Source organism: Peromyscus maniculatus, chromosome 8 (assembly GCF_049852395.1).
Source record: "Peromyscus maniculatus bairdii isolate BWxNUB_F1_BW_parent chromosome 8, HU_Pman_BW_mat_3.1, whole genome shotgun sequence".
In the NCBI taxonomy this organism is placed as follows: Eukaryota; Metazoa; Chordata; class Mammalia; order Rodentia; family Cricetidae; genus Peromyscus; species Peromyscus maniculatus.
Window position 1 is genome coordinate 97,809,119 of NC_134859.1, and position 17,618 is coordinate 97,826,736.

At 42.7% G+C, this 17,618-nt stretch overlaps 1 protein-coding gene across 3 annotated transcripts in view; it reads left to right on the forward strand.

Moving 5' to 3' along the window:
* The window catches only part of Map2k6 (mitogen-activated protein kinase kinase 6), a 134,354-nt gene that overhangs the window by 90,390 nt on the left and 26,346 nt on the right, over positions 1-17,618 (forward strand). For all 3 annotated transcript variants that reach the window (XM_006970454.4, XM_076543652.1, XM_042283046.2), the window contains exons 3-10: positions 1,667-1,715; positions 2,287-2,400; positions 4,340-4,459; positions 4,714-4,830; positions 5,871-5,922; positions 9,655-9,782; positions 11,091-11,168; positions 12,508-12,647. In XM_006970454.4, the coding sequence (XP_006970516.2) occupies positions 1,667-1,715; positions 2,287-2,400; positions 4,340-4,459; positions 4,714-4,830; positions 5,871-5,922; positions 9,655-9,782; positions 11,091-11,168; positions 12,508-12,647 (798 nt within the window). The remainder of the gene's footprint in view (positions 1-1,666; positions 1,716-2,286; positions 2,401-4,339; positions 4,460-4,713; positions 4,831-5,870; positions 5,923-9,654; positions 9,783-11,090; positions 11,169-12,507; positions 12,648-17,618) is intronic.

The following is a 17,618-nucleotide window of genomic DNA, read 5'->3' on the forward strand; positions in this document are numbered from 1 at the left end:
AGTCATATCACCTCCCTAGAGACCTTTTGTTCATCTAAAGAAGCAGGGAGGGGGGTCATAATATTTGGAGTTCTTGTGTTCTATGAATTTTGTGAGTGAATGGGACCATATTCCACTTAATAAAAAACAATTATAGAAACAAATAGTAAAAATAGTTTAATAATTTGTCACTCTTGAGTGAAAGGCTTTAATGCTTATCACTGTAACATTATTGTCCATATCAAGGCTTCTTTTTTTTTGTTTTTTTTAATAATAATTTATTTATCTGTATTTTATGTACATTGGTGTTTTGCCTGTTTGTATGTTTGTGTCAGATCCCTGGAGCTGGAGTTACAGACAGTTGTGAGCTTCCATGTGGGTGCTGGGAATTGAACCCAGGTCCTCTGGAAGAGCAGCCAATTCTCTTAACCACTGAGCCATCTCTCCAGCCCCCAGAAGATTTTTAAACTCATGATCCATTTTTGTTCAATAATTTCTAAATATGACCTCAAGTATATAGATATTTAAGGGGAATTCATATCAGATATCTACTGGTAATAAATAATAAATAACCTTATTTTAAGATAATTCCTTTGTGTATGTAGAATTTAACATTCATGAACGATGAAAGCAAAATTGTGTACCAACGAGACAGTTGTGCTTGCACACTTTTTACATAAACAATTTAATCGGGGATGAATATTTCCTACTGCAATATGTGGAGTGTCTTCAATGGTTTTTTTCAGAGTTGGTCGGTATTTTTATCATATAACAATCAATACTGAAAATGCCACTTGATGTAACTATGTATTACAAAACAGCAGGACTATATTTAGGGCCATTCCAGGAATTTTTGGAAATTCTGTTCTAATCCCAAGTCAAATTACATTTAACAACTGTTTTTATGAAACTCAAGTCAGCAACTCAAACAGCATTTTTCAAAATTAAGCATTTCAATACAACATGTACCACTTGAATACTTAAACACTGAGGAATAATAGTAGTATTGATACCTTGTTTCTCATCATAAAACCATCATGTTTTAATAAAATCAGAAAGGTTTGTATGCCTAGTGAAAACACATCAATAATATGCAGTAGTCTCAAATTGGATCCAAGGTACCTCAGGCACTGTTCATTGGTGTTTCATGGTATGTGATGGCATGTGCCATACAGAGATTGCATGTGTGCTCAGAACCAAGGCTGCGGTGAAGCCACCCCATGTAATGCAGGTGAGTGCTGCCAGAGCCATCTCAGTTTCATTATGGGTTTGATTTTGAATTAACTTTTAGTTGCTATGTGTCCAGAAACCTTTCTCTAGGGCTAGTTTTTCATAATGATTGCAGTTATACAGTACATGGGGTTACAACCCATGATTTAAACAGCTTTGCTCTCATTTATTGAATATTTAATGTAGGATTTCACTTGGGGTATTTCAATGAACACTCATCCCAACACCACTGAGTGTATGTATTAATATCCCCATGGTAAAGAAGTAGATACTCAAAGAGACAGTGTGAGTAAAACCCAAGTACGTTTTATTTCAGGCCATCCACTCCACTGTTCCTCTGCTTGACCTATGAACCTGCACCAGTTTCCTTAGAGCAAATCCAACAGCTGCCCTGTTTGGAAAGGACGTGGTTGACCAAAGATCTCATGGCGCTTCTTTTCTCCCTTATCTTTCTTAGGCCACCTCGAGATTTAGACTCCAAGGCTTGCATTTCTATTGGAAATCAGGTGAGAAAAGTCCTGCGTCCTCTTCATACGTATGTTTCCCAACGGAATACCGAAAAACGTGTTTCCTGTGGCAGAATGTCAGGGGATGGATGGAAAAAGGTTTGGAATTCAAAGGGAGCTGACTCATGGTGCTTTTGCTATTTTGAATTGGGAATTGCAGTCAAGCAATTGTGGTCCTCATGGCAGGCACCTGAGGGAGATAGATGGCTCTCTCGGGAGGACGTTTATCAAAGCCACAGAGGTCTAGTTGCTATGAGCCAATCATCGATGACAAGGAGCTGCAGCATAGATAACTTCAGAGGCACTGTTTAAAAGTCACGTTGGGTGGAGTTGGGTCTGTTGCTGGGGACAAGCAAGTAGTCTACCGCGGAACCCTATGCATTTCCTGATTCTCCTTGCTTTGAGTGGCACCTTGACATGTTAAGAAAACTTGTGGCCCAGCTCTCATACCAAGGACACCAGAAAACAAAAACAAAAAACAAACAAACAGACAAAAAACCAAACCAGAGGGCAGCATACTTATGCCCCGCTGAGTTTTCACTTCGTTTGTGACTACTTTTCCTCCTTGCAGAACTTTGAGGTGAAGGCAGATGACCTGGAGCCTATAGTGGAGCTGGGCCGAGGTGCGTACGGGGTGGTGGAGAAGATGCGACACGTGCCCAGCGGGCAGATCATGGCGGTGAAGGTAGAGTTGACGTTCTGAAAAGTGGTTTGTGTCTTCAGTGTATGCACTTGCCCGTCTCAGCTGTGAATGGGCTTTTTTCACAGAAGCAAAACAACCTACCATAGAATAAAAAAGAAGGGCTCTTTGTATTAATCAGTATTTCCCCTGAACTCTGAGGAAGGTACTCTGCCGGCCTGTCTCATAGCTGCTTTCTATTTATTTTCTAAGTCTTCCCTCTCCCCCACTTTTATTTTTTAAAGAATTTTTTTTTTTTTTTTTGTGTGTGTGTGTGTGTGTGTGTGTGTGTGTATGTCTGTCTGTCTGTGTGTCTGTGTCTATACACATGGGTACAGGTGTCCTTGGAAGCCAGAAGAGGGTGTCAGGTTTCCTGGAGCTAGAATTGTAGGTAGTTGTGAGCCACCTGATTTGGGTCCAAGAACTAAACTTAACCACTGACCCTTCTCTCTAGTCCCTACTACTGTGTAACTAATTACACTTAAAATAATCAATAGTTCTTTAAAACCCTCATCTAATATCAACCCAAATTAAAATTTTCTTAACTTGAAATATTGTTATTCTGTTGTTATTTTATCAAATCAAATTCTAAACAAAAGCCTCTTTAATTACATATTGTGTTGTTTTAACAGAACTGCCCTTGAAAATCAAGAAACAAAACCCGAGGAAAAAATTGTCTATATTTGTGGGGAAAAGAAGGGTAAAAAGTATCTAGTGTTGATTTCTTGGATTTTGAGCTATGGGCAGTTTGGAATCAGCCCGCATGTCTTAAGTAGATTCTGAGTACTCTAGAGGTAACTTTCGAATGTGGAAAGATGTATGTCCAAATGACAGCATTTTCTATTAGAGATACAATCATCGGTGACTTTTATTACCAAATTTGTCCTAGAATGAATTTCTTAAGGGTACTTGTCTTAGTTAGGGTTTCTATTGCTGTGAAGAGACAACATGACCACGGCAGTTCTTATAAATGAAAACATTTAATTGGGTGGCTTATAGTTTAGAGATTCTGTCCATTATCATCATGGTGGGACATGGTGGTGTGTAGGCAGACATGGTGCTGGAGAGGTAGCTGAAAAGTCTATATCTTGTGCAGGCACCAGGAAGTGAACTGCAACACTGGGTAGTATCTTGAGCATATATGAGACCTGAAAACCTGCCTCCACAGTGACACACTTCTTCCAACAAGACCACACCTACTCTAACAAGACAATACCTCCTAATAGTTCCATTCCCTGTGGAATAATTTTCTTTCAAACCAACACAGTACATAGGGCTGACTATAGCTCTGGTATTTCAACATTTTCCAAAAGTGGGGATTTTCACCTTTTTTGCTATTTTCTTTTTGTTTTAAAGATTTATTTTTATGTGTATGTATGTGTGTGTACCTGACTGCATGTATATGTATCATGTGTATGCAGTGCCTACAGAGGCCAGAAGAGGGCATCAGATCCCCTGGAAGTGGAGTTATAGACAGTTGTGAGCTGCCATGTGGGTGTTGGGAACCAAATTTGGCTCCTCTATAAGAGAGCAAGTGTGCTTAACTGCTGAGCTGTCTCTCCAGCCCACCTGTTTTTCTTTTTCTCAAACTTGGGATCTCAGAGAAGCAGAAAGTAATCAATGCTATCACCTTTTGTATTGAACTGACCTAAACATTGATTGCTTTTGCAGCTTTGAAGTGCTTTCCCACGTACTTGCCCCCTCTCTGAGGTACACCATGTGTTTGCTTCTGTGCAGTGGCTGGTCAGGAAATCAAATGGTCAGCCATCCGCATCATTTTTCATTTGTTCAAATAGCTAATGCTTAAGGATGCTGTGGGCCAGGTTTCTACTAACAGCAGAAAGTTTCATTCTGTTGTTTGGATAGGGCCCTGGTGGGTTCTCCTCTTTTCAGCTGACACTTCCTCAGAGGAGTGACCATATATTTCCCATGTGTTCCCATTCAGCGGATCCGGGCCACAGTTAACAGCCAGGAACAGAAACGGCTACTGATGGATCTGGACGTTTCCATGAGGACAGTGGATTGTCCTTTTACCGTCACCTTCTATGGTGCGCTCTTCCGGGAGGTAGGTGATCCTTCAGGTCAATGTCCATGGATTTCAGCAACTTAAAGAGTCTCTGATCTCATCATAGTCTCACTGCTCCCTGCTGGGCTGCTCTTTGGAGATAATTTTATTTGCTTTTAAATGATTTTAAAATCTTGAGGAGACACCATCCCTTTCTTCTGAAAAGAAATAGCCCTTCAGAAAGATTGTCGGTTATGTTTTTCTTTTTCTCATTTCTCTCCTCATTGATAATCCCTGAACTTATTGGTCTCCAGGGTGATGTGTGGATATGCATGGAGCTCATGGATACGTCACTAGATAAATTCTACAAACAAGTTATTGATAAAGGCCAAACAATTCCAGAGGATATCTTAGGGAAGATAGCAGTTTCTGTGAGTACATCATGAATGCCACCTACTCAAGGGGAATGGAAAAAGTCCAGGATTTCTGTCTTTGCCTAATAACCACCATCCAACTGTTAGATCGGTTACTTCACCAGGTTCTGTTGGGTACTGATTATGTCAGTGGGAAGCTAAATCAATGCTTTTCTTCCCAATCTCTGTGTAGTGCATGCAGCTAATGACCTGGTTTGGTAAACCATGCCAAATGCCTCTATCTTGGTTTCATTTTTTTGGCTGTGATTAAAAAATATATATATAACCTGACAAAAGCAACCTAAGGGAGAAAATGCTCATTTAGCTCACAGTTCCAGGTTGCAGGCCGTTATTGCAGAGAGTTGAGGCATCAGGAACTTGAAGCAGTTACTCATATTACATCCACAGTCAAGAGCAGAGAACAATGAGTTAGCACATTCATTTTGTTTCCTATATTTTTATGCAATCTTCTACCCCAAGAATGGCACCATCCACAGTGGGTGGGCTCTTCCCACTTCAATGGACACAATCAAGACAATCTTCTACAGGCATGCCCACAGGCCAACTTTATCTAGACAGTCTCTCTTTAGACTCTTCTCCAAGGTGATTCTAGATTGTGTCAAGTTGACCATTAAAACTCACCATCATGGCTTCCAAACCACGTGTTTATCTTCTGTGATGACCATTCTTACACCTGTACTCAGGTATACTTTAGTTTAACTTTCTCTTGTAGAGTTTTTAATATTTTCTTAACACTATGGTGTAAAAGAAATTAGAATACAAGGCAACCTTGATGACTACCAAGTTTTAGGAAGGTGGAGGAAAAATGATACTTACGAAAGATGAAGGAGGCATCTCTGCTGGAAGATACAATCCACCTTGGTGGGAGGAGTTCAGTTAGGTAACTTCCTGTTGTTTTCCTTATTAGGGCCACTACTATTTGAGAAAATCATTCCTTAAGCAACTTTAAGCAAGGAGAGTTAAAAAAATTGAACACACTTAACATTCAGCTTCTTTCCAGTGATGGGGTCAGTAAATCTACTCTGTTTAACTTGCAGATTGTAAAAGCATTAGAACATCTACACAGTAAGCTCTCTGTTATCCATCGAGGTAAGCATATGTAGAGCTATCTCGGCAGTTCCTTGTACTAAGTTCATTTCTTTTGCCTTGTGTCTCCCTTCCTTTCCTGCTCTTCCCTGTATGTATAGGGGAGGGGTTGAGTTAGATAGGAGAACTAAGGGGCCTTCCTTTGGGAGGAATAACAAATGTATAACAAATTGTATAACAAATGTAAGTAGCTGTATTAATCTTCTATTACTGTGACAAAACCCTTGACACAATCAGCTGATAAAGAAGAAAGGTTTACTTTGAATCACAGATTGAAGGCTTCAGTCTGTAGTTAACTGACCTTGTTGCTATTTGGCCAGTGATGAGGCAGCAGAGCAGTTCAAGTTGGTGGGACCATGTTGCAGAGGAACCTCATTCATCTTGTGACCAGGGATAAGAGGTAGACAATGAGATCAGCATCCCATAATTCCCTTCAAGGGCAGTCCCCAGTGATCTAAAACATTCCTCCAAGCCCCACCTGTTAAGGGTTTCAACATCTCCCATATGGCTAAACTAAGGACTAAGCCTATGTGTAGCACACGGACTCTTGGAAGACTTTTAAGATTCAGGCTGTAGGCCTTGGCCATTTTTTTTTTTTTTTTTTGTCTTGGCTGAGAATATAAAAACAAGTGAATTTTGTATTTTACCTAAATTGAATAGAAATTCACCAAAGAGAGCTATGGATGCATCATTGAAAATTTGAAAGGACCCAAAGGAAAAAAAAATGCAACTTGTATTATGCATCCTGTAGCAGGAGGTGGTTACAGAAGCATAGTCACAGGACAAATCAGAACTGTATCTTAACAAGATCCTCAGATGTGTCTGCACAAGTGTAGTGGAAATCTCTAGAACAAAGCAGAGCCTTTCCAGGCTACCTTAAGTGGGGGGGGAAATCTCTTTCCTGGCCTTCCTCTTTTCCTGTTAGCTCTTATTTTTGCACAGGCGTGTGTGTGTGTGTGTGTGTGTGTGTGTGTGTGTGTGTGTGTGTATGATTATTATGCACAAACATGTGGATGTGCTCATCCATGCACACACGTAGAGGCCAGAGAAGGATGTCAGGTTCTTGCTCTGTCACATGCTGTCTTATTTTTTTTTGAGGCAAGGTCTCTCACAGAAGGAGCTGGCCAACCCCAGTGATCCTTCTGTTTCCTCACAGAACTGGGTCACTGGTGTGCATGACCACACCTAGTTTTTAATGTGGTTTCTACGGATTTAAACTCAGGTCACTCACACTTGCACAGTGTGTGCTTTTAGGTGCTGAGCCATTTCCCAGCTGTGTTTGTTATTTCTTTATCTACCCACTCATCCACTTTATTCACCCATTCTTTTCCATCCATTTGTCTCATAAAATATTCTTTCAAGTTTTGTTTTTACTTAGGTGTATATGTGTGCTTACATATGTGCGTGGTCCCTGCCACATGAGTGCAGAGCCCACAGAGGCCAGAAGAGGGCCTTGAACCCCCTGGAGCTAGAGTTACATGCTGTCATGAACTGCCTGATATAGGGGCTGTGATCTGAACTTAGGTCCACTAGGAGAGCAGCAAGCTCTCTCACTGTTGAGACATCTCTCCAGCCTGTAAAATCACTTAGAGTATAGATTTTTTTTTTAATTTATTTATTTATTATGTATACAGAAGTGGGTGCCAGATCTCATTACAGATGTTTGTAAGCCACCATGTGGGTGCTGGGAATTGAACTCAGGACCTCTGGAAGAACAGTCGGTGCTCTTAACCTCTGAGCCATCTCTCCAGCCCCAGTATAGATGTTTTTAATAACATGAAGAAGACCTAAGAGTTATCTAGGAAAATGTATTCTTTAAAAAATTCTACTGGGCTAAGAGAGATGGCTCAGTGTTTAAGAACACTGACTGTTCTTGCAATTCCCAGCACCCACATGGTGGCTCACAACCATCTGTAACTCCAGTCCTAGGGGGTCCAACACTCTCTTGTGCCTTCTGAGGGCACTGCACTTGCACACTGGGAGAGACATATTTAAAAATAGACAAATTTAAAAAATTCTATATAGGGATTCTCAATAAAGAGATAACTAGAAAAACCTCAATAAAACGTCCCGGAAATAGGAAAGTACCGTATATAGAAGTTGTATAAGAAAAATAAGGAACTGATTATCTTTGGAAGGTTCTAGTCAGGGGCACCTTGCAGTTTGTAGATTAAGTGTGTGTGTGTGTGTGTGTGTGTGTGTGTGTGTGTGTGTGTGTGTGTGTTTGAGAAAGTTGGTAGAGGTCCTTATGGGCACTAAGGACTGTGCTTGGGGTAATTTTTAACCTCTGTGAGCTTGACATGGTGTAAAATGTCATGCATAGTGTACCTGCTATCCTAGTGTTAATTGGCAGCAGTAAAGCTGGAAAAACATCAGAGTGGACTCTAGGAAGGGAGTGGGCTATAGATAGGAGCAAACATTCATATTATCTGTAGGTGTGGAAGTCATTCGAACTTTCTTCTCAAAATACTGAAATATTCAGTTTTTTAAACTAGAATGTATACAAAACTATGGAAGTAATAAAATGATATTTGGTATGTCATTTACCAGTTTAAGAGAAAAATGATAATGAACATTTTTTATTTTAATTTTTTTATGAGACAAGGTCTCAGACCTGCTATGTGGCTAAAGGATCCCCTACCCGACCCCTGGCCTCTCTCGAAAGTCGTGGGATTACAGGCCTGTGCCACCATACCCAACTGAAGGACCAAGTTTAGAATAAGCCTCGTCTTTGTATTCTATGACCTTTGTGCAAAGTGGCACAGGGAGCAGAAGTTAATTGTACTTTCCAGTTCTACCACCTAGAGAGAGCAATCGTTCATCTATTGGGGCATGTCAGTGGGTGGGTTATGCCTTCCTAACCTCAATGGTTAATTTATCACCCCTTCTTCAGTGCCTGCCCATGTTTGGGCATGCCTGGGTTTATAACATTCTACACTGAGGTGGCCTCTGATGAATCTTTTATAGAGATTTCAGTCAAAATGGGTTGCTGTGACCATACTTGTATCATTGGTTACTCTCTTCCTTTTCATTCTTCAACCTCTTACTCTCACACTAACTATTCAACACAGCATTTTATTTTCTGTATGTATGTGTGTATATAGTGTGTGTGTTGTATGTGTGTGTGAATGTGGGTGCCCTCATGCCACAGCTCACTTATAGAGAGCAAAGGGCAACATCAGATGTTGGTCCTTGTCTTCTGTCTCATTTGAGACAGCATCTTGTTGTTCACTGCTGTGTACATCAGGCTAGCTGGCCCACACTTCTGGGGAGTCTCGTGTTTGTGTCTCCCTTCTCCCGACAAGGACGCTGGGATCACAGACACACATATGATGCACCAGGCTTTTTACATGGCTGCTGGGTAGTTGAACTCAGGTTACCATGCTTGGATGATGAGTGCTTTTATCCACTGAGCCATCTCCCTACCCCTGATAGATGACTTTGCATGGGACATTTGGCTTGGTCATTGTTTTTAAGTTCTTACTATGTGTGTGGAGGCAATGAAATATAAGATAAGCAGAGGAGACAGTGTTTGGTGATTCATAACCCTGAAAGACACAGACAAAATATGAAGGATTAAAAACAAAGTGGAAAGGAACAAGTTGTATGTAGCTGTGAGTCAGGATTGGTGGTCACCTTTGTGTTGGGCAGCTTGGCAAACATAGAAGTGCAAGACAAGTGGAGCGTCTAGAGCCCTCTAGTGGTGGAGAAGTGAATTGTTGCTCTTTCTTTCAGATGTCAAGCCTTCTAATGTGCTCATTAATACTCTGGGCCAAGTGAAGATGTGTGACTTTGGAATCAGTGGCTACCTGGTGGACTCTGTTGCTAAAACGATTGATGCGGGTTGCAAACCATACATGGCTGTAAGTACTGCACCCAGAGGGGTGTGTGTGTGTGTGTGTGTGTGTGTGCGCGCGCGCGTGCGCGCGCGCACACACACACACACACACACACACGTGCGTCTATGCACTAGAAATGTACCTGCTTGCAAAACTAGGCCAGAAAATAAGAAATGGATGGCTGTGAGGGGAAAATTGAAATAAATTTCTGATTCAAAAAATATTCTGCATTGCATCATTTTCTTAAAGGTCTTATGTCAGAAACCATTAGTTACTTGCTCCATATATTGTCTCTAGCCTTTGAAGTTATTATAACAAAATACCAAAAATTGGATGCCTTACAGACAACAGATAGTTTTTTTTTTTTTAAGAGTTTTTCACTCTGCAAAGTCCAAGATGAAGACCCTGGAAGGTTCAGGATGTGGTTGGAGCCTGCTTCTCTGGCTCCTTGTGTCTCCTTGTGTCCTCACATGATGGAAGGAGCAGGGGAGTCTGTTTAAGGCTTCTATTATGACAGTACTAACCTTATCCATGGGAACCTACCCCCAATCCACAGTCATCTTAGAAAGATACAACTTCCTGTCATGGGCACAGGTGGGATAAGGTTTTAACATGTGCATTTTGGGATGACATAAACATGCAAATTCAGAATTAAGTCAAAGGGACATATTATTTGAAAATACATCTAAGTAGTATGCACTGCTGTACAGTTTTACACACTGACTTGCATGTGAGTATTAGCTTGATCGCGGACGGAAGACTATGGATAACTTAAATTACCCACACAAGGCAGTTGTCGTCACAGAATACCTTAGGGCATGTGCATGCTCACTGGCCACTAACAAGACCTTGAGATTCCTTCAAGCAGAGGAACACATTCATTTTGGAAATGGACTTGTGTTTGGGTTTGAAAAGTTCTTGTCCATGTTTAAGTAAAAGTCCCTAAGGTCTCTTAACATTAGACAGTCAGATGGTAGCTGGGAACTTCTGCAGATTTTTTTTAAGTTTTGAGCTGTTGGTATTTTTACCAAGGATGATTTCAGTAGATAGAGATTTTGACTGTGTACCCTTGTTCTTGTTAAGGCAATTAAAATTTGTTATGAGGGATCTGGATTTATTGCTGCCTCTAAGAAAAGACAAATATATAAAGAAGGGAAGCCCTGTGGAGACATTTCATAGCTTGTGATTACCCAGTCTTTTGGACTGGGAGGTACATTAACAGAGTCAAATAACTCATTTGGCATCTGGTGCTGTCTCCATCTGGGTCTTTATTGAGCTACACATAGCATGGCAATTGTCTTTCCATTTCTTAGCTCTCTGTCTCCTTTCCAGCCTGAACGAATAAACCCGGAGCTCAACCAGAAGGGGTACAGTGTGAAGTCTGACATTTGGAGTCTGGGCATCACCATGGTAACCTATGGTCATCATTGTGGGCTATGAGGTTTTAAGCATGAAACTGGATGGGATAGTCTTTGGGGATCCAGAAGCAAAGCCCTTGAGACACCACACTTGGGCACCATTTCCTGTCTGAAATGGCAGGTTGTTTTCCCGGGCAAATTATTTGCAGTGTGGTATAGTGGAAACCCTATAATGAGATCTGGCAGTCCAGATTTTCCTGTCCCTTACTAGTTATATGACCTACAATAACTCATGTATTCTCATAGACTATCTTTCTGATAGACATGGGGTTAATAGAGTTCTTATCGTTTAAATTAAGCAATTATAATCAAGACAAGAAACTTAAGTTACAAAAAGAATGCTATTGTGTGGGGCCCCCAATAGGCCAAATGCACTAAGCTGTGTATTTGATTTTAATTTTTTGAGACCAGGTCTCATGTTGCCCAGGCTAGCTCCAAAATCTATCTGTAGTCCAGCATGACCTTTAACTTCTGATCCTCCACCCTTCACTCGCAAAGTGCTGGGATTGCAGGCATGCACCACCATGCTTAGTTTGATGCCATGTTGGGGATCGAACTCTTGGATTCATGAGTGCTATGCAAGTGCTCACAACTGGGTAACGTCGTCCCAAGCTCTGCACTGAACATTTTCACGGTGGAAGTTTTGGATGTTGAAATCAGATCTCTCCTAAGAACATAATAACAGATGGTGTACTTTCCCGAGCCTGGTCCTATGGCCGCACAGTCAGTGCCTTATCTGTACTCTCTGTGTACGTTTTCAGAGTCTCTGAGGTCTGGAATTATCCACTGTGGTCCTGGCTCCTGCCCAGGACCAGCAGCTGATTATATCCAGTGAGTTATTCCATGTCCCTGCCCAGAAAACATGTGATTCTGTCACAGCAGAGTGGCCTTTACTCAAGTCCAAAAAAAGATCAGTTATTCAGTCCTTGGGTAACTTTTTTTTTTTAAATTTTCCATTTCACGAAAGGACCTGTAGGTGGCAGCAGAGGCATGGTGCTGCCAAAGTCTTAAAAATTCCTTCCTGGCCAGATATTTGAAAAACTGGTTGTTTCCTGTCTTGAACTTTAATGCTCTTGGCTGATAAGTTTCTATTAAATAGCATTCTGGGTATTATCAAGGGACTCGTTTATTTAGGTAGGTCTAAATAGCTGTCGCTGGTAAGATAATATTAAAAAAAATAGCACTGAGATTTTGTGAGAACGGGTTATTAGTTTATTTTTCTTCCCCTAATTATACTCGAGCCTCACCTCTAGTCCTCCTAAAAAGAAACACAGCTGCTTCCTAAGAGCCCTTCTTAATGGTTGCCGCCCCCCTCGTTTCCCTCCTTTTAGATTGAGCTGGCCATCCTTCGGTTTCCCTATGATTCTTGGGGAACTCCCTTCCAGCAGCTAAAGCAAGTGGTAGAAGAGCCGTCGCCACAGCTCCCAGCAGACAAGTTCTCCGCAGAGTTTGTCGACTTTACCTCACAGTGGTAAGAGGACCCTCCACCCCACAGACCTATGCTGAAGAAGACAGATTGTTCTCATGACTGTCCTCCATGGGGTCGGAGCCATCCCTTATACTCATTTCAGAAGCATCCATGGAGTCTGTCCTCCACGCTGCAGGACATAGTCCTTGCCCCTACCCCCAATTCCAGGTCTAGTAGGGAACTCAATTAAGCCACTACTTATTTGGTAGCATTATGATTGGATTGGCAAGACCAGGGGTGGAGATAATGCATAGGATATTTGGAGGATATAAATTAAGATGGCTTTGTGGTGTGTGTGTGTGTGTGTGTGTGTGTGTGTTATATGTGTATGTATGTGTAGGATATAAATCCTGAGCAGAGGCCATGAGAGGCATTTTCCCACTAATGTGAGTAAGGAAGGAAAGGCATGCCCATTAGAAGGACTGTACTGTATTTGTATCACCAAAGCAGGAAAAATCTCTCCAAGACCTTGTGATGGCCAGTTAATTTTAGCTGTCACATTCACACAATCTAGAGTCTCAGTGAGGGGTTGTTTAGAACAGGCTGGCCTGTGGGACATCTGCGAGGGGATTGTTTTGATTCTGTTAATGGATGTGGGAAGAGCCTAGAAGTGGATGGTGTCATTCGCTGGCTTTGGGTCCTGGGCCATCCAAGGGAGAAGGGGAGCTGTGGACTAGAAGCATGGATGCATTCATCTCTCCCTGCTCTTGACTGTGACCGTGATGTGACCAGTTCTTTCCAGTTCCCACTGCCCCGACTTCCTGCTATGCTGGAGTGTAACGTGGAGTTGTGAGCTCAAAGAAACCTTTTCTCTCTTAAGTTGTGTTCTGTCGGGGGTATTTTATTCCAGCAACAAGTATGAAACCGGGACAGAACTGTGAACAATTTAATATCGATTCCAGACAAATGTAGTAAGGCCTGGTGGAAGGCTAGGGGTGGGGGATGGGTGCAAAGATTTATTTGTGCTGAGGAGATTGTGGGGCTTCAAGAATGTTTCTTGGATGTGTACAAGTCCTGCAGAGTTTTGCCTTCTGCAGAACCCATGTTGACTGTGGATGGATTTGCCCATACAGGCATAGTAGGTACTGTTGGGGGTTCGGAGGCAAATTCAAAGAAAGCTGAGCACAAAGAGGGGAGTTACTGGCATAGTCTAGGAGAGTAAAAGAGGACACAGTATTTCCCAGGGACTCTTATGGTGTCTGTCTATACGATGGTCACGATGTTCAACAGAGCAGGGCGAGAGTAGCAGCTGCAGATGCAGAGGGGAGGAGATGTTAAGGTACAGCACAAAGTGGAACCCAGTTAGTTTAGATGGCTGTTCTGTGAAAGCAGATGGGAACTAGGAGGGAGCGGGTGGTGGGTCAGAGCTGGCTGTGGTCCCAACTGTGCCTCTTGGAGGGAGCAGTCCCAACCACAGTTGCCACTGTGGATTGACCTAGCCCCAGGGAGGCTCCCTGAGGTCCAGGGATGCTGAAGCAACCCTCCCTTAGCTTTGTTACAGCCTTGCTTCTTTGGAAATGGTGTTTCAAATACAGCTCTTACTGGAAAACATGATGAGCCGGGGTAACTCTTGGTTGCTTACGGCCCTTGAGGCTGTTTCTAGGTGTTCACCCCTTCTTGCTCCTGGTGCTTTCCCCTAATGTTTTACAAGGCTACCATGGCGGTTTGTTCCAAGTTTTCATTTTGGCTGAAAGACCAGAGAGAGCTGGAGTACTGAGCTCTAGGACAATGTTGTTGGGTGTCTTTAATGAATATGCACCCTCCCTTCTCTGGTCTCCTGAAGTGCATCCTGTTTTCCTTGAGTGATTGTGTGGGTGAGGTGATGCATCTGCCAGCTTGAAAGTGGGTCATGATTTTTGCCTTTTAGGTTCAAAAACTTGATGGCTTTTGTTTTTATTTTGTTTCACTTTTTCCCCCTTATCCTCAAGTGTTTAAAGGTCACATAGGAAAAGCCATGAGTCATGTTGCATAGTTGACTCCAAGACTTCTCAGGAGAGTGCTCCCGGGGAGGCGATCCTGTATAAGGCAGTGTCTTCAAGCTTCTCTTCTATTGCTCTTCTTCTACCTGGGCCCCTTCTCCAAGGATTATGGTATTTTGTGAAGCTTTGGGAAGAACAAGGAGGTGTAAAAAATTCTAGAATGCTGATTCTCCTGTTGTGGATCCATGGTTTAATGTAGTTCTCTGCTCTCCTTTTTCATTCACTGGTCAGTCTCTGTTAGCATTTTCCAAGGTGCTGACCCCTGAGCTCTGCCCTCAGCATCAGTATTTTTCAAGTGTTTGCAACCTTAGCATGTGTCTCAGTTAGGGTTTCTTTTGCTGTGAAGAGATGCCATGACCACAGCAGCTCTTATAAAGGAAAACATTTAGTTGGGGCTGGCTTACAGTTCAGAGGTTTAGTTCATTATCATCATGTCGGGAAGCATGATGGCACACAGGCAGACATGGTGCTGGAGAAGGAGCTGAGAGTTCTACATCTGGATCTGAAGGCAGCAGGAAGAGAATGCCATACTGGGCCTAGCTTGAGCATCTAAGACCTCAGAGCCCACCCCCTGGTGACACAACTCCTTCATGAAAGCCACACCTACTCCAACCAGGCCACACCTCCTAATGGTGCTACTCTCTATATGGGCCTGGGGGTGTGTGTGGGAGTGTGGGGGTGTGGGGCATTATTTTACAAACCACCACAGCATGGTTCTGATGCAATCTCTCAGCATGTGGTGAGAACCCCAGCTTAGATGTCAGTTCTGTGAACATGCCTTCCACTACTGTGCATTCCTGAATGCTTCTCAGGTGCAACTGGTAATGTTGTTCAGTTACTTGCCTGCATCAAAACTGTTTTTTCCCCTTTCATTTAGTTTGAATTTTTCCCCCCAAAGAATCAAAGCATTGAAACTTTTAAAAATATTTATAAAAATGATGTTGGGGCCGGAGTAAGTAGAGCAATTGCCTGGCATATGTGAGGCTCCGGGTTCCCACCTTCCACCCCTGACACCCAGTCTCATGGCTGTTCCTCTGAGAACTCCTTTTCTTTCTTGTTTTCTCTGAATTTTAGCCCCAGATTCCATAGTTTAGTCATCTACATATTTTGGGCTATTCACATGTTGTGGCTTTCCTGCAGCTGTTGAAAGCCTGGTAAACCCTCTTAAGGCTGTGTTATTTCATTTGCATAAGACGTCGTGCCAGTTTGTCTCACTATGGAGGTCATTAAAATAAAAATAATAGTGACGCCGGGCGGTGGTGGCGCACGCCTTTAATCCCAGCACTCGGGAGGCAGAGCCAGGTGGATCTCTGTGAGTTCGAGGCCAGCCTGGGCTACCAAGTGAGTCCCGGGAAAGGCGCAAAGCTACACAGAGAAACCCTGTATCGAAAAACCAAAAAAAAAAAAAAAAAAAAAAAAAAAAAAATAATAGTGACAAAATTTATATCATGTCAATCTTGAAGTTGTCAAAGGACAGATCTTCTTTTCTAAAACCACAAAATTGCTGGCGGTGGTGGCGCACACCTTTAATCCCAGCACTTGGGGGGCAGAGCCAGGTGGATCTCTGTGAGTTCAAGGTCAGCCTCATCTACAGAGTGAGTTCCAGGAAAGGTGCAAAGCTACACAGAGAAACTGTCTTGAAACCCCCCCCCCAAAAAAAAACACCCCAGAACAATTTATTTATTTATTGTTTGTTTGTTTGTTTGTTTCTGTGAGTGTGCATGTGTGCCTGAGTGTATGTTTGTATACCATGTACCTGCAAGAGCCCATGGAGGCTAGAAGAGGGTATCAGGTCCCCTAGAATTAGACTTATAGGCTGCTGTGAGCTACCATGTGGGCCCTGGGAACTGAACCCAGGTCCTCTGTAAGAGCAGCCAGTGCGCTTAACCACTGAGCCATCTCTCCAGCCCCATGGGTATTGTCAAACTTCTCAGTATTGCAGTTATTTTGGAATCAAGTCATCAGGAATCAACTGTGTAATGAGTGATTCTCTTTTGTCACCATGGGGATTGGGTATCCCTAGAAGAGAGCCAGTCTGGCTGTCCTGAGCATCCTTATGTAGCCTCGGTTGGACTTCAGGACAGTAGGACAAAACAGTTCCCAGATCAGTAATGCTTGTGCCCACTATAAACCACCAATGTGTTCACTTGGATACCACCCTAAAAATGAACATAAAATTTCACTGACCCCCCCCCATTTTTTAATAGCTCTTTTAAATGCCTTGGTGGAACTTTATAGACAAAATCTTATTTTTCATTTCTATTAATGGATGAGTCCATCCTGTGCTCAGGCACAGTGTCATTTCATTTGCTTTTCTATTGACACTTTAGAAGTGAGCGTGAGTAGAGTGTAAAGAACCCCAACAAAGTGGTTGTCTCTAAAGAAAGCTTACTTTTCTACTTGACTCTATTCCCTAATCACACAGCTGTACTACTGACACATTTTCATGAAAAGACCCTGTCTTTTCCAGTGCTACCACTGCACTTATCCAGCACAGTCAGGCTGTGGTCTTCAAGACCTTTCCCAGTGACCCGAGATCTTTGTGGTAAGCAGAGAGAGGGGACTGTGGATTTCAGAAGGGATACACGCTAGAAATGGCACAGTCTAGATTTTTGTGTCCCCCCCCCCCCCCCCCCCCCCCCCCCGAGACGGGGTTTCTCTGTGTAGTTTTGGTACCTGTCCTGAATCTCACTCTGTAGACCAGGCTGGCCTTGAACTCACAGAGATCCTCCTGGCTCTGCCTCCCAAGTGCTGGGATTAAAGGCATGCGCCACCACTGCCCGGCTTAGTCTAGGGGTCTTGACCAGGTTTGTTTTCCCTACCAGTTAAAGAATTAAAAGGCAGGAAAAATCTGAAGCACAACAGGTAGCTGAGGAGAAATCTCATGCACTGCAGACAGAATCAGCAGTTAAGAGCACACATGTAACAGACACACAGACAAAAAGACCCTCTACAAAGCAGAAGGCAGCCTTGGGAAGGCCAAACTATCTGTATC